We start from the raw sequence: 17,651 nt of genomic DNA on the forward strand, positions 1-17,651 counted from the left end.
CTGCCTAGACTCCAGTTATATACAGGTCTTGACTCTGCAGGTTTTGGTTCCAGTCCTAGAGAAGCAACTTTTCAGGGCCTACCTAGGATGAATACATAAAATATCTTCAAGGACATTAAGAAAAACCAACTCACTTCATGGGGAGTTAGCACCAGGCCAACCTGAGTGAACATGCTGCAGGGTCCTGCATACTCATCTTTGCCACATCTCTAGATTTTCAGCCTTGGGGAAATCTGTGCATACTATGCATTCGGCAGATTCTTGCTGAGTTGAATGAACTCAGTAAATTAACATGCTGAGCCATCTGTATATCAGGCACTGTGTGGGAGAGAGAGATGGGGTCCCCATTAATCCACATGGTGCCTTTGTGCAAATTACAAGGAATTAGAAGGAATTATGAAAAGGCATCCCGAGCCTCTTAACCAGTATGAAAAAGGCACCCCTTCCTCCATGCTGGCACGAAGTCGGTGAGAGGCTCATGATGCTTTTCAGGTTTTCATTGCTCCTCTTTCAGGAAACACTTGATACAACTGCACCCAGGGCCCTGCTGTGAGACATTCAAAGTGAGAAAAACATGGCTCCTGTATCCATTTCTATTTTTTTCTTAAAGGGATTTTTGCTACAGGACTCGAGTGCTTGCTGGAGAGACAGAGAGAGACAGAGAGAAAACAAGAAATCACCCCCTACCCCCCACGGGGAAGGCCACACTGTAGTCCCTTCTCCTACATTCTCCTCTTGCAATTTTGGGCACACATACACACACACCCGGTCTGAGTTTTAAGCTACTGGGTCCAGTACTCACTCAAACCACAATTGGCCACTTGAGAGTCCAGCAACATAACCATTCTGCCATCTGCTGGTCCCAACATGATCCCTGTCTCCAAACTGCTTCAGATCATGGTTGGGAAACCAAAATATGAATGCAAATTATTATGAACTGAATATCCATTGACTTCAATAAACATATTTTAAGAAACTACTAAATACTGGTGCTAATTATCAGAGAGATGGAAACAGCAACTGTTGTGATTTTAGAGGAAGAGAAACAGGGGATTCCAGGTCACCCAGGAAAATGTGAAACTCAAGTAAGCCCCAAATAAAGAGAGACATCCAGAGCATCTAAGGAGAGTGTAAGTTGTCTGAGCAGATCTAGGCCAGTGGCATCTAATTCATTTGCAATCAAGCACCATTTAGTGAACATCTGCTCTGTGAGAGGTCCCTGGGGGTTGGGGATAAAGATGACTCCAGACTCCAGGAGCTTACAGTCTAGTTAGAGACTGGCCTGGAAACAATGACAGTATACCATACCTGGGCTTCAGGCAGACAGGGGCCTGAAGGGTGAGCAGCAGACCCACTACTGGCTGCCCACCCACCCTGTGGCACCTCAGAGAAAACAGGTGAATGCCTAAGACCACTTCCACCTTTATTCCTGTCTCACTCTGAGAAAAACAGGAGGCCAGTCTTGGTGACTATGCCAAGGAATCAACCTTGGCTTTGCAATCACACAGACCAGGGTTCTGGTCATAGTCCTTCACTTACTTGTTGTGTGTACAGACAACCTCTCTAATTTTTGCTTTCCTATTGCAAGGACTGACTACAATAATGTCTGTGCATATTGAAGGACACCTGAATGAACATTATCATTACTAAAGGTGGTGGAATTGACTGTAGTACACACAGCAGGGCCTAAGGGCAGCCCTTACCTGGAAATCACTAATCACAAATGGGCAGTTTGGTGCCTAGACATATTTGCTTTGGCCCTCAGTGGTTTTGAAAGTTTTTAATTTGTAGGTAACATTTTAAAGTCAAGAGACTTCACTAGAAAACAAGTAAACATTAAAACACTTAGATTTCTGGCTTCTCTAGGAAAACCAGGAGCTTGAATATTGGCACTGTATTCTGGCATGGAAACAAGTCAACAAGGGCTGATTGGACTGCCCGTTTCCCCAGCTCCTACTCTGCCCTATTCATAGGTCTTGTCTTAGAGCTCCTTCTACCCTCATTCCCATGGTACCCTCTCAGAGGTTCAGAACATTTCAGGTAGTGGTCTTATATTCTCTAGTTGACTTGAAAAGAGGAGATAAAGACCTCTCCATGCTATTATCTCTGCTATTATCCCTCCCCTGTCACTTTGGGCAGGACTCCTCTTTCACTGTGTCTTTCTAGGGGCTCAGTCATGTGCTCAGAGTAGAGCCAGGACTGCTCTGAAACCCCCAAGGTGGGTCTTTGAAAATGTGTAGGAGTATCTTTTCAGATCAGCAAACTGAGGTTAAGAGATTGGCCCAAGGTTATCCACAAAAAACTGTGGGTGCCTAGCTCAGAGACCACTGCTGACTCACTCCTCCCCTGTGGCTGAGCAGGAGAGGAGAGCTTTTTTCTTTCTTTTTTGGAGAGGTTTTTGCTATAGGACGCGTGCGCTCGCCAGACAGAGACAGAGAGACAGAAAGCAAGAAATCACCCCCCAGGGGTTGGCCACGCTGCAATCCCCTCTCCTCCATTCACCTCTCGGGATCTTGAGCACGCACGCACACGCACCTGGCGTGAGTTTAAGCCACCGGATCCAGGACTCGAACTGCGGTCGACTACGTGAGAGTCCAGGGACATAGCCATTACGCTAACTGCTGGTCCTGAGAGGAGAGCTTTTCAAGGCACTCGAGTCCTTGGACTCTGACACAGCTAGCTAATCAGCTGGAGAGAAGGGTGGTTGAGAAGAGATTCTGAATCGACTGAGAAGGTTAAAAAAAAAAAAATCCCTGAGTAGAAAGAAGAGCTGCAAACTGAGATGTAAGAGGAGTAGGCAGTGAGGAAAATGGGGCCATAGCCCAGGGCTGGGGAGCCCATGAAGCTTTGTAAGCCCCTTGTTCAGGGAGGAGGGGGCGGGCCAGCCAGGCTGCCCAGAGCTATCCTGCATAAATCACTAAGAGGATGAGAACTGCTTTTCTGACTCTTCCCCACACCAGCCACAGCCTGAGCCCCGAGGAAGCCTCAGTTGAGAATAGTCCTCTCCAGCAGTTTTCCCAAGCTTCTAAATCTCTCCTTCACCCCAGTCTCATCAGCTTCTGGGGAGGCAGCTAGGTAGTGGAGCCCAGAGAACATCCTCTGGCATTGGGCACCAGTCACAGAGGCGTTTAAACATGGGCCACATTGCTAGTGTCAAGTGTCTGCCTATCACATGGAGGCCCAATCTGAGTAAAAGCCCACTCAGCTGGGGAAGTAACTCCTTCAGCCTAAAGGGGCATCTGGGCCTCACATCACCTCAAGCAGTGTTGTGCTAAGTGCTTTGCATCGATTGACTCATCAAATTCTCCTGTCAACCCTGGGGGGTATTATTATTATTTTGCCAGAGGGCACGTATGCTCACCAGAGAGAGTCAGAGACAGAGAGGTAAAAGTAAAAAAAAAAAAAAAAAAAAAAAAAAAAAAAAAAAAAAACACCTCACAAAGGAATGGCCAGGCCGCAATCCCAACTCCTCCACTTTTTCCTCCTGTTGGGAACTTGGGCACACACTCACATGTCCTTGGCATGTTTCTCAAGCTGCTGGGTCTGGGAATCAAACCGCACAAATGGACATGTGAGACCTAGGTGCCCCAACCACCGCGCCATGAGCTGGCCCTTTCTCCACTTTATAGACAAGGAAACTGAGAGGTTGGGTGTTTTGCAAGTGAGGAGTAGAATCCAGATTTAAAATGAAGGATTGTACATTATTAATGTTGTGGAGAAACAGAAGGGGACAAGGAGGAGGATAAAAGGAGAGGTGAGAGGAAAGGGTCAATCAAAAGGAAGAGGAAAGAGACATGTACGTGTGAAAGCAAGCAAGAAATCACAGTTCTCAGGTCACTCTGGCGTCAGTCTGCCTGAGCTAAGAGGCGGAGGCAATAAGTCAGGAAAGGCCGTAAGTCTGAGTAGGCAGGCAAAGGAAGAACATGGCCCTCCAGTCCCTGAATTCCCCTCCAGTCATCTGAAACACAAGGAAGTTATGAGTTATAAACTTTTCCACCCAAGGAAAATGAGAGCCCATTGTTCCAGAAAATTATAGATGGGCTTTACGACCCAGGATGCTGCTCAGATTTGCCCTTAGTCTTTTGACACTCTACTGTACTAGTAGCTCCCAGCATTAACTCCACTGACGTCATAGAAAACAGGATGCAGCATCTTCTCTCTGAAGGTTAATCTACGCCAGGTATGAACTCTATTCAGTGCAGAAGACACTTTATGCTCTGTGTTGGATCACACACTCCAACATTTACTGTGTATCCCACTGCAGCTCAAAGATTCCTCAAAGTGCCAAGGAATCAAAGATGTGATCCAAAGATGGCATTACCTCTAAAGAGCTCAGAGTTACTATGAAAGATAAGGAAATGTATGTAATGACAATACAAAAGAGGGAGAGAGAGTAACAAATGCTTTGGGTAAGAAAAATTCTATGGGCATTCAGAAGAGAGAGTGATCATTTCTAGAAGGGAAGCTTCATGGAGGGAGGTGCTTTTTGAACTGTTTCTTGAAACATGTAAGAATGGTAGAATATGGATCAAGGAGATAAAGGGATTGAGGAATAAGATGGCATGTGTTCAAAAAAGTATAAAATTTGTACAAAATCAAAAGTATTTTAATTTGGATGGAGCACGGAGAAGATGGAGAAATTCAAAGGGCATACTGGGCCTACTTCTGGAAGATCTTAAATGCCAATCTGAGATGTTTGAGTTTTATTTTATGGGCATAAGGAACCGTTGAAGATTTAGGGATAATAAGAAAGTGATATATTTGGATATGCTTTGGAAAAGTGAAACGGAATGGAGAAAATTCAAGAGTAGAAAGAGATTACTAGTGGCTCAAGTGAGAAGTGGATGGCCTGATTCGAGGCAGTAGAAATGGCATGAAGATCATGGAACGGATGTCAGAAATATGGAACATATAACATCAGCAGAACTTGTTGACCAGCTGGCTGTAGCTAACTAATGATGGAGCTAGGAAAAGCAGATTGGACGCTTTTGAACTTGGGAGATAAAGAGTAACAGAAGGAGGGGGGACAGCCAAGTGAAAAGGCTCAAAAGAGGTTTCATTTGATTAGGAACTTGTGGAATTGGGCAACTGGAAAGTCAGTGACAATGTCAATTGGAGAGTGAGCTACAAGTTTCATCTACTTAGAGATGACAGTAGAAGCCACTGTGATGGATGAAGATGTCAAGGTTAGAATGCGATTAAACTTTACATAGCCAGACTTTCCCAAAAGTTGCACTTGCCAAGGTCTCTCCTTGGCTTTTCTTTCATACATTCACTTATAATCATTGCATGGCCTTTCTATGATAATGCTGAACTGAAGAAATAAATAATTTCAAAATCTTAATAATATTTACCCCAAATAATAATAATTATAGTCATTAGAACAGCAACCCTTTACTGACCACTTAATTTATACGAGGCACCATATGTGAAAAAAACACATATTATCTCCTCTTTTAAAATATTTTTTGTTGTTCTAGAGACATTTTTTTGCTATAAGATGCATGCCCTCGATGGTGATATAGAAAGTGAGAAATCATCCCCCAGGGGGGATGGCCACACCACAATCCCTTCTCCTCCATTCTTTTCTAGTGATTTTGGGCATGCATGCACACACACCTGGCTTGAGTTTCAAGCTGCCAGGTCTGGGACTAGAACCATGGTCAACTACATGGGAATGCAGTGATGTAACCCTTACACCATCTGCTGGTCCCATATTACTTCATCTTTATAGCAACTTGATGAATTAGGTATTATTATTATCTACTTTATGGAAAATTGAACCTTAGAGAAGTCGTCTATCTAAAATTACACACGACATGACAAATCGAGGGGTCTAGATCCAAATATTGTTTATCAGACTCCAAAGCCCCTGCCATTAGCCTATTAGGCTGTTTGATGAGACCAAACAACATTTTTTTTAAATGTTAAACAAGAACACAAATGGTATCACTATCAAATTAGTTAGTAGCACCTTTGTGTGGGTTTTAGCATACAGTAGGTACTTACTAAATATTTGTGGAAGGAGGCAGTTGACAGCAAGTATTTGTGGTGGAAACAGCAAATACCAGTAGTTCAGGAAAGGAGAAATGGCATTGGATTGGAATGACCAGGATTTGCACTGCTGGCAAATGAGAAGGACCCTCCAGGAGAGAAGAACATAGAGGCTGAGAGTGAGATACTGTAGGTAGATTCTGAGTGTGTCAGAAAGGTGTGAGGAGGTCAGTTTGGCCAAAAGAGGCAATTGTGTGCAAGTGTGGAGCAGGAGATAAGTTTCAAAAGTAGGTTGGGTACAGGTCATTTAAGAGTTAAGCATTTTGGACTCTATAGGCAGTTAGAAGTCACTAAGTCCTTAAATTGAAATTTAAAAAAAAAAAGTCAGAAAGAGGGGTGGAAATAATTCTAAGAACTAGAATTGGAAATTGTTTTTCTTAATGTGCATGATTGAGTCACTATGCAGTGTGTACTGGGTGGGAGATTGCATTTTGTGTGCTGAGATGATTCTTAGAGAAGGAATGTAAATTGAGTTACAAAAAAAAAGTTTCAGGAAAAAAAATATATCTATTCAATGACTGCAGTAGGATATGTAGCCCCAGCTAGGTGCTACTTTATAGGATGCGTAAAGTTAGACTTGTGTTCATGGAAATGTGTGTGTCACCTGTGTTTGCTATGAGGGTATTTGGATTGATTAGGGTCTTTGGTGATTCAATAAAATGTGTGTGTGGGGGGAAATGGTACAGAAAGCAAACATAGATACCAGAGACAGTGTGGGAGGAGAGTGGGAGATGGCAGAGCAAAACATACAGAAAACAAGAAATGGAAGATCATTTGCTGACAATAACATGTTTGTTGATGTGCTTGATTGAGACAATATACAGTGTACTCTGGATGGAAAATCTCATTTTGTATGCTGTAATGATGTACAGTGAATGAATGCAAATAAATAAATTGAAATAAAAAAAAGAAGCCACTAAGCCCACAAGGGGTATAATGAAAATGGGCTTTCCATTCAGTTGGTTGGTAAGAAAGATTGGAAGGAAGAAAGGCAAGAGGCAAGCACTATGGTTGTGAAGCTGTGGCAATAACTCAACTGTAAACACAGGATTAAGACTGGATCACATATGGCAGTGAGACAGTTCTTCAGAGGAGTCGGGTAGGCATGCAATAGGGTGTCCTTGGACATTTCCAAGCTGGGAGGTGGCACTGCAGAGCCCTGTCACCATCTCGAAGGGCTCTAGGATTGTAGGAATAACATCCTGGAGTAACTGTATTTCTCTGATTAATTTCATGCCATTTACCTGCCTCTCAGCAGAGAGAAGAATTCTGAAAGATCAGGAATCAGAATAAGAAAGCTTTAATGAGGAGAGATGGTAGAGAAATGGCCAGAGTTTGGGCACCCAGGGACACATAAGGGCACAGGTTCCAACAATAAGAGCTACCAGGAGAAGTCAGAAGCAAGCAATGGAAATATTGTCACCAAGGCAGGGTATGACTTCGCCAGAGCACAGATGTTTTAGGCCAGCTGAAGGGGGTGGCAAGTGGAGTCCAGAACCAGGAATCCAAAGCCTGACTGGACTCCTGTCCTGCCACATACACAAGCAAGGTGACCTTGATAAGTCATCTATCTAATCTTTCTTAGATAACTAGTGTGGAAACTCCAGTTCAGTGCCTGGCTTATGGCTAATACTTAACAAACACATGTAGAATATGAGGTCTTAGGTTTGCTCACCTGTAAAACAGAGATATCTCAGAGCTGTCTAGCTGGCATATAGGGAGGACCAGATGCACTGTGAGTTGTGAGCATTCTCCATGGAGACTATAGACCAACCTAAGGGAGAATATCATGATTTTCATGGGTCTGTTGTATTCCAGAACCCCCTGTCCAAAGAAGGAGTGTTTTTAAGAACCTCTGCACTATTTCTACCAGAAGGCAGCGCTAGCCTCACTCCTAGAGTGTGCTCTCACCCCTGGAGATAGAGAAAAGAAGTTAGAAGATACCATGGGCTTTTTGGGAACTAGATCATAATCTCTTCCAGGGCAAGGATGGTCTTCATCTCTTTATGCCCAATGTCCAGCATTGGGCTAGCCTGGATAGAACTAAATTCTGTGGTGCCCATAGGTACCACACTTGAGGCCAACCAGGCCACCCATAGCTCAGAGCTGGTTCTAAGTCCTAATCCAAGGACAGTATCCACGAAGACATGAGTGACCTATAAATTCAGCTCTTTAGAGACAGAGGAAGCCAGTGATAATGAGCAGATTGGGGTGACCTATAAACAAATTCCTGTTACCCTAAGGGGTTCTCCTTTGTCTGACATTTGAGACCCTTCACAATCTGATCCTGCCTGATTTTCCATTCTTTCCTTCCATGCAACCTGCAGTTCCTTGTTACCCCACACACATCCTATACCTCACCCCACCTCTACCTCGAATCTTAACTTCTTTTTGCATCAAATGCCTTTCTCCCCACCTGCACCCCCACGAATGCCACCTGTCTGAATTATGGCACATATGTTTCCTCATCTACAAAAGGTTACCCTACAGGAAGTACTTCTTCTGTCTCTCAATCTCTGCTGCCCTGTGTGTCTTCTGCTGCATTCAGGCTTCTCTCCCTAAGTTACACTTATTAGCACACATAATCCATCTCTCTTGTGGCCCATTTAAGGGATTTAAGAGCTGTGTCCATGCATAGATGACCAAATTGAAGTTCCTTCCCGCAGGATCTTATGCAAAGTAGGTGCTTCATAAATATATATTAAAGAAAGAAGTGAATATTCATCACAATCATACAATTATTTCTACCATCACTATTGGCTTCACAGCATCTGTGAATTCCCAGTAGGCAAGGCCTCAAACTAGCACATCTAGTACATAGTAGGCCCTCAGTGAGTCTTTGCCAAATGCCAAAGGTAATCACAGTACAGCTTAAGAGTCTTCCTGATTTCACATGAAATTGTAAGAGATACCTATCACCAGGATTTCAAATTCTTACAAACTGAATTTGTCATCCCCGGGTGCTGGCCAGAGAGCACTTACAGAGGTCTAAACTGGTGCTATAACAATAGCAGGAACACTTGTTTTCCATTTTCTCCTTTCATTATGTCTTTCCCTTCCTGACCCACCCCTAAAGCCTCAGTTTCTTCGAAGGAAAGTGATTAAATACACTTTCCCTCCAGGTGTTTCTGCAGCCCCCACCCAAAGCTCAGAATGCAGGGCAGGTGTCCTGTCATCTCACCTCACTGGGGTTTCTCACCAGCCTGCCAGGAAGCACCAGTCACCTGCAGGTGAATTAATCCTTTGGCTTATCCCAGACAAGCTTTTTTCTCTCTGGCAAAGTCTGTGAGTGTCCAGTCTTCAAGCCTGCCATGCAAGAGCTGTTTAAAAACACTGTGTTCCAGGAGGCACAATCCCTCATTGATGATGCCATGCCATGTTTTCCAGGCTGTGGTGGTGACTGATGGGGAGCGCATCCTGGGTTTGGGAGACCTGGGCTGCTACGGCATGGGCATCCCCGTGGGCAAGCTGGCCCTGTACACAGCATGTGGAGGGGTGAACCCACAGCAGTGCCTCCCTGTCCTGCTGGACGTCGGCACCAACAACGAGGTAACGTGCTGCTGGGCCCAAATGTGGGAGGGGTGGGAAGCACCTTTGCAGGCTGCTGTAACTCCAGTGCAACAGACCACTTTATTCCTGTCATGCCCTTGGCCAGGCACTTCCCCTTCACTGCAGTAAAGTAAAGCACTTCCCTTCTTCCTGACTACCCAGCCACCCCCATCCAGCCCCATTCTCTCCCTGCTCCCAATTCTGGGTCCTCTTGCCCCTCTGCCTCCAATGCTCACAAGAACCTCTTCTTGAGTTTCCATTCCTACCTCACCTCCTGACCCCAGGCAGCTTCCATTCCCCTGAGGTCAGTGTCTGACCTACCTGTGGAGAAAGCAGCCAGCTGAGGGGGTGTGACTATCGGGCTGTATCTCTTTACACTTTCAAAGCCAACTGCCTCCATGGAAGGATTCAAACTCAAAGTACCAGGCCAGGGTCTGACATGTCAGAATCAGGCACGTAAGAATCCTGCACGCCCAGAGAGAGAAACCGAATCACGCTGTGGGTGAGATCCACCTGTAGGATTCTAGGTGGTTTGGGATTAAAGGAGCTCAAACCCCAGCCAGGTCTGTCTGCTCTGGGCACCACCGTGGGACACAGTGTATGTGCCTATTTTTCTCAGTTCTATGACTCTGTGTCGGGAAATGTGAAAAAAAAAAAAATCCAAGAATTCCTTCCTAATGACATTTATCTACCATTGCCAAAAGGTTATTCCTATTTACATTCTGCAGTGATCTTTCTCAAAAAAAAAAAAAAAATTGGTCCAAGACTCTGCATGGTCTTCCTCTCCCCTAGACACAGGGGAGGAAGCAAGATGAAGGAAGGCAGGGGAATTGGGACAGGTACTAGACTGAGAAGCAGGAATGCTGGTTCCCAGGTCCTGGAGAGCCAGGTGAGTCACTGCACCCCAATAGACTTCACTCCCTTTGGTACAGTGAGAGGCCTGGACTAGAAGGTTACTGAGCATCCTTCTACCCCAAAACTCTTCTTTCCTATGTGCCTCCTCATCAGCATAGTAAACAGAAAGTGAGATACCAAGAGCCTTACAGCTGTTCATCAAGACCAGTCTTCAAGTTTTGCTCTGCACACTGACTCCCTTCCCCAGCCAGACACGTGGATCTTGCTAAAAATTTTCCTTTGGCCTTAAAGAGTGCATCTTTGCGTGAATAGATGAGCTCAGTAACCTCTGATTTGGTTATTCTTCCCATTCAACACCTTCCCCCGTCTTCTGACTGAATTTAATTGAAACCCTCATTCCCTCTCTAAAAGGTGGCCCTAGGTGAGGATTAGAACAGCTCGAGTTTGATTTTGAGATTTTGCATCCCCTGAAGGGTGTTGATGCATCTAGCAGGAGCATTAGAATCCTTTGTCAGTGAAAGTCCAGCACCTAGCAACAATGTGCTAAAGTTCAGCTGAAGTTAGCTAGCCCCACTTTGTAACAAACCCACCAGAAAAGAAAAAGCTAGCAATAATCATGGTCCAAGGCCTTTTCAAAGATCACCTGGTTTAGCCTTACACTTGCTCTTTCAGTGGAGGACCTATTATTGCCCTATTTTTTATTCTTTAGGAAACTGAGGCCCAGAGAGTTTAATTTGCCCAAGAGGACCTTCTAGAAAGGGGGGAGCTGGGATCCTAATCCAAGCCTATGTTCCTCTCACTACACCACAGCACTGCCTGGCTTTCAGTTACTTTTTATGTCAAGATCATTTCTTGATTTCTAAAATTGTTATTACCAATATAACTTTAGAACATTACTCAGAACTTTTAAAGAAAAGGGAAATGGCATTTGTCCCACAATGCTACATTTGTGTTCCCTTCCACTATTTTTCTGTGCATATAAATAGATGTAGTTATGACCTAGCTGTAGTCATAGCATGCCCATAATTTTGCTCTAATTAAGGTTATTTTATGAACATTTTTTATTTACTTTTTTAATAAAAGTTGAGTAGGTATTGGGCACTCTGCTAGGCATGAAGGAGATAAATGAGGGCCAGACCTGGGTGGAATATTCTAATTTCAACACTGTCACCTAACTGATCATTTTAATGGGTCATGTCTCCTAAAACTGTCTGCTTTTCCTCCTAAGGCTTTGGGCCTCTAGAACCAAGCTCCATCCTTGGTATAGAGGGAAAGAACTTCTTCTGGGTCTACTCCCTTGTGTCAGGGAGGAACCAGAAAGTATTCCATAGCTGAGAGGAGGGAACACAGCCTGACCTGCCATCCCCACATCATGAGGGCAAGAGATAAGCAGTTTTCACCAGTTCAGTAAGAACAATACCAGCTGCCATTTATCCAACACCTGCAATGTGCCAGGCATTGTTCTAGGTCTTTCTGCATTTTATTCCTTTTAATTCCCACAATTATATGAGATATTATTCTCCCCATTTTACAGATGAATAAATTGAGACTGATACATGTTCAATACTTACCTCAGGTACCCCAGCCCTAAGTGTTAGAGTTGGGATTTGAACTCAGCTCTCTCTGACTTTGGAGCTGCTAGCCACAGTGAGTCAGATGTTTGTGTTATAGACTGAGGAATGAAGACTGAGGAAGTGGATATCTCATGCAGGTGGGATCCATGGACATTTGGGGTTAACTCAAAGTTCAGGGATGCTGCAGGGTGGGGAGACCACTGTGGCATGAGACCTTTTCAAGGTATCTCTCTTTCTCAGGAAATAAATAAATAAACTAGTTTAAAAAAATAAAAAGAATGCATTTGTAAAATGTTTTACCCAGAAGTCTTGGGGCATGTATGACTCAAAGTAAACCAGAATTAAAAGAGAGGGAGGTCAAGCCATTTTTATCTCATGTGTTGATGCAGGGAGGGTGCTGTCGTGAGGGGTTTTAGAGTCAGAATAACTACACCATCTGCGTGGATGTCCCTATAAAAACTCCTAAAGCAACAGAAGCTTTATTCAGTCAGAGGAAACATCCTCCATGTTTCCTGTTGAAGGAAAACATCTGCTGTCTACAACCCTAAAACTCTGAGTCACTTTTACCTGCCAACACTAAGGAGATTTGGGAAAATAAATATGTGAGCCAGTGATCCCATGAAGAAGGGACATCTGTGGTTAAGTTCCAAGGGGGGCAGGGGAAGGGAGCCCCTGAGTTGTGCTGAGCACCTCTTCATCCTTCCATCATGGCTATGTGTGAATGAGTTTGTGTATTTTGTTTCATCTGTACACAACCAACCAGTCACACTACCCAAGTAAGAAAGGACCTAAAATACTACTTCATTCAATCCCCGCAGTCTACATGGGAAAAGAAGGCCAGAGCAAAAATGGCTTTCCCCAGGATAGCTCAGAGCTCATCCTACCCAATGAGAAGGTTTTGCAGGGCACCCCAAGATGATTGGCTTTAAAATGGCCATCCTGAGCCTTGGAGGTCTTCTCCTACATGAGTCTGGAGCCTCTAGAAATTCACCTCACCGTAAGATGCGGTGGGAGGCTCTGGAACTGACTAGCAGGCAGAGAGGGAGAACACATGTCTGCCAGGAAAGACAAACATAGGAGCAGACTATCAGCAGAGGCTGGTCATTGTTGCCTTGGTGGTTAATAGACTGCTGAGGAAGAGGAGTCAGCAACAAAGCTAGGTTCTATCTTGCAAGGCTACCTTCACTGTGATGAATAAATATTCAGCATTCACCATGTGCTACTGCCAGAGCACTCAATACGTGTGTTATGGATAAGGATGCCTTCCTAGGACCTTTATAGCTACCCAGAGCTTCCCAAGAAATGCACGTAGGCACACCCTGAGCAGGGCAGGGCCCTGTGTCCACAATGTGAATCCCGTGACCACTCAAGCCCCCCCCCCCACCAACAGTGCTCTGATAACATCTTTGTGCCTGTTGCTAGGCAAGACAAATATTTTTCAGCCAGAACGTTTATCTATCTTCCAGATTAAATCCAACATGTAATGATATGGGTAGTGAAGAGAAGGAAATTATTTTGTTCTTCACGACATTTTGTCTCCAAGAAAAACCTTAGGAGGGAAACACTGGGCAAACAGCCATAGAGGGCATATTCAGCCTTCTAACTTCTATGGCAGAGGAGAAAGTTCTGGTTCACCTGCTTTGGACAAATGTCTTTGCCTAAAATAATAGTCAGTGACTTATTTAGTTCCAAAGGGAACTTAGTAATTATCCAAGAGGGGAAATATTTAGTTATTTAATTAAAATTTAGGTGCCAGGCACCCTAGTGGGTTCCAGGGTTAGGAAGTAACAAATCTGGTCCCTACTGTAGGATGAGCCCTGGTCTAGAAGGCAGGATTTTTATTGCTCCCACCTTGGGCAGCTCATTTAACCTTCCCAAGTCTCAAAAACTCATGGGAGGAAGCTGAACCAAGTCATTGCTAAGGCCTTCTTAGTTAACTCAGTAACTCTTGAGCCTAGTCCCAAGATTTTTTGCAACTTCTAGTGATAGACACTTTAAAGAGCTCACCATGAGCCAGCACTGAACAAATCATGGGGAGAATGCTGATAGATAATGAGCAGACCCTCAATGAGCATGCACTAAGTGATAGACATAATTATCATGCTTATTTAGCAGAGAAGAAAAAAAATGAAGCAGAGAGAAGCTAATCTTTCTCAAAGTCACAGTGCTACCTAAGTGACAGAGCCTGAATTCAAACCCAGGTCCATTTGATTCCAAAGCTCAGAGCACCTCAGGCCACACTAAAGCACTCAGAGGGGAACATCCTGCCCATAGTCCCCAGGCCCACAGTGTCCTTTCCTTTACAGTATACTGCCTCCCAACTCCATGACTGCTTCCGCCTCTATGCTCCCCTACTTACAGTGTGATTACATCCCAATAAAGTCATCATACGTTGCAAATACAAAAGCTTGAAAAGGCATTTAATACCAAACCTACCAAACAGCATGGCTTAGCCTGGTTTACCTTACACACGCTCAGGACACTTACATTAGCCTAAAGTTGGACGAAATTATCTAACACAAAGCCCATTTCGTAATACGTTAAAATCTCTCAGGAAATTTAAGGAAACTGCACTGAAAGTGAGAAACAGAACGGTAGTATAGATATTCACATTAAGCACATATTGCTTTTGTACCACTGTAAAGTCAAAAAATTATAAGTTGAACCATTGTGAGTTGGAAGCATGTATACAGATCAGACACCAGTGAAAGAAGAGAAGGAAGGAAGGAAGAACTAAGTAGCAGAGCCCTAGCTATGACACAGTCCTGGAGAGTCACAGGCCAGTGGGAAGTCCCCAAGCAGACTGCCTCAGATGATCTCAGTTGTGCAGGAATGGGCTGCCTGGCCCCTACTTGTGCTCAGCTTTGGCTGGAGCAGCCTGGGGAGGGAGTGGCAGCTAGAGGTTATCTACCTTCCCCTCTGTGCGGGAGACTTAAGACTTCTGAGCCACACAACTCCATGGCCTCACAGGGTAATTAAAGCACTTAGGACAGGACATGACACAAAGGAAGCACAATTAGTGCTAAAGCCACTACCACCATTTTCTAGCATGTGTTATAATTCACATATGTTATTTCACTTCGTCATCACAGTCACCCTATGTAGCTGATATTTTATCCCTACTTGACATCTGGGCGCAGATAGGAGGACTCCAACCAGCTTTATAATCCCTTCTTTCATACTTCCTTGGTCTTTTCTACTGTATCTTGACACTTGTTGAAGAAAATCAAACGTGAACACTGGGAGCAGGCCCAGTAAATAGGTGTTGTCTATTCCAGGAGCTGCTCAGAGACCCTTTGTACATTGGCCTGAAACACCAGCGTGTGCGTGGGAAAGAGCATGATGACTTGCTGGACGAGTTCATAGTATGATGACTTGCTGGACGAGTTCATGCAGGCTGTGACAGACAAGTAAGTGGGCCAGTCTGCCCCTTTGAAAGGGGACTCTTAAAAGACACCATGGCTGAAGTCAACCCTGGTTCTGTCAGATTCACGAACAAGAGGCAGTATATACATGCATTTCCAGGTGGTCTGAAAATTCCATCTTAACCCCATGGATTTGGAAGACTGGATGTAAAATGGGTTCATTGTCATGAAGAACCTTTGGGAGCAGGGAGGGAAGAGGACTGATGACTGAGGGCCTTGTGATCTGTAGATAGTTAAGTATCTTTTATCCCAGGAGGAAAACCCCCTTGGTCTGAGCTGTTCAGGATTCTCAGCATGAAAAAAGTTATTACAAGAGATGGAGGAAAGGTGTATGTCCTTGATGAAATGGCTTTGGAGGGTAGTGTGCCAGATTTGTTGTCACTTTCCATCTCTACATGAGACAAAAAAGTGTGGCAGACCATGGGCTCTGGGCCTGTAAGACTAGAGAGGAATTTGTCTCTTTACTAGGACTCCTGATATTGGTGCCTTCCACCCACCTCCAGGCCTGCCCCATCTGTCTGTCATCATGGCCAGCTGCCCACCTGTTGTGGCTGGCATGCTGTCGGGATGGAGTCCAGGTTACAGTCCCACCCACCATGTTTAGTATGAGAGGCAAGCTGGTCACGCCAGAATCTCGGCAACTCAACGGGCCTCTTAAGACAAAGCAGGTCTCCTTCTCAAAAAGCTCTAGGCTTTCTTGCTGTCCCAAGAGCATAGGTTATGGCAGAGCTAGATGGCCTATCCTGGGCAAAGCACTCCTTTGCCCAAGCTCAGCCACTCAAAGCAGGGCAGTGGACACAGAGAGAGCCATTCTGTCCTCTGCAGCCCACAAAGTCTCATTTGGGTGGGCTTTGGGGGTGGGTAAAATGCATTTGACCCTTGATCCCACCACTTTCAGGTATGTGACCTTGGGCAAGTTGCTGAACTTTTCAGTCTCCTTCTCTGGGGGTAAGAACAGTGTTTTGTTGCAGTGTTTTGTTTTTGTTTTTAAGATGAGAGAAAAATAATATTGTGGGCCAGCAGGTGGTATGGTTAAAGACACTGGACTCCCATATGGACAACTGTGGTTTGAGTCTGGACCTGGCAGCTTGCTTTCTCTCTTTCTCTCTCTTTCCCCCCCTCTCTCTCCCTCCCTCTCTCTTTCTCCCTCATTCCCCCTCCCTCTCTCTCTCTCTCTCTACCCCCCTCTGGTCAAATTGAAATAAATAAATGCATAAAGTTAAACAAAATAATCCTTTAAAAATATTTAAAATAGGGACCAGCAGTTAGCGTAATGGCTATGTCACTGGATTCCCATGTAGTCGACCACGGTTCACGTCCCAGACCCGGTGGCTTAAAACTCACGCCGGGCGCATATGTGTGTGTGCCCAAGATCCTGAAAGGAGAATGGAGGAGAAGGGATTGCAGCATGGCCATCCCCCCTGGGGGGTGATTTCTCGCTTTTTGTCTCTCTGTCTCTCTCTGTCTGTCTGGCGAGCGCACATGCCCTATAGCAAAAACCTCTCAAAAAAAAAAAAATTTAAAATAGAGACCAGCAGGTGACGTGATGGTTAGGGCACTGGACACTCCCACATGGCCAAACATGGTTTGAGTCCTGGACCTGACGGCTTCCTGTGTGTGTGTGTGTGTGTGTGTGTGTGTGTGTGTCTGGGCAAATTAAAATAAATGAATAAATTTTAAAATTAAATAATTCTTTTAAAAAAATATGGGATGGAAGTAGTCTTGTAAAAGAAGGTAATGAATGATGGAGTAGGGAGGAAGCAAAAGTTCTTCACTGAGCAAGAGTGGCAAGGACCTAGTGCACACCTCGACAGCTTAGTCTCAGGAGCAGAGAAAACAGCCACAGGGAGCAAGAAGGCAGAATGAATACTGGGCATTGAAGAGGCAGGTTGGTGACACAGGGACAGGAGCTTAAGGAAGTCCCATGTGGTTTAAGACAAGGTCATCGGGTGAGAACGAGGATGGGGACGATTTAAGGATGGAAGAAGTGTGACTTAGTTACCAAGGAGAATGGGAGAATGCCCAGACTAGGGCAGTTATATGGGTCCTCTTATGGTTACTAGTCATGAATTTAACTTAGGTCAGCTAACCTGTTTCTATGTTTTATCCAGCCAAGTTCAACTACTCAGGTACAAGGCAGAAAGAGACAGAGTAGAATATAATTAGAGTTGGGATTTTTGCCAGCTAAGGGAAA

General features: G+C 44.6%; 1 protein-coding gene across 1 annotated transcript in view; it reads left to right on the top strand.

The window, feature by feature from the left end:
• The window catches only part of ME3 (malic enzyme 3), a 210,821-nt gene that overhangs the window by 124,720 nt on the left and 68,450 nt on the right, over positions 1-17,651 (top strand). Inside the window, 3 exon segments of the mRNA XM_006144919.3 lie at positions 9,442-9,603; positions 15,311-15,370; positions 15,372-15,442. Of these exon segments, the coding sequence (XP_006144981.1) occupies positions 9,442-9,603; positions 15,311-15,370; positions 15,372-15,442 (293 nt within the window).

Source organism: Tupaia chinensis, unplaced genomic scaffold (genome assembly GCF_000334495.1).
Source record: "Tupaia chinensis unplaced genomic scaffold, TupChi_1.0 Scaffold000139_1, whole genome shotgun sequence".
Lineage (NCBI taxonomy): Eukaryota > Metazoa > Chordata > Mammalia > Scandentia > Tupaiidae > Tupaia > Tupaia belangeri.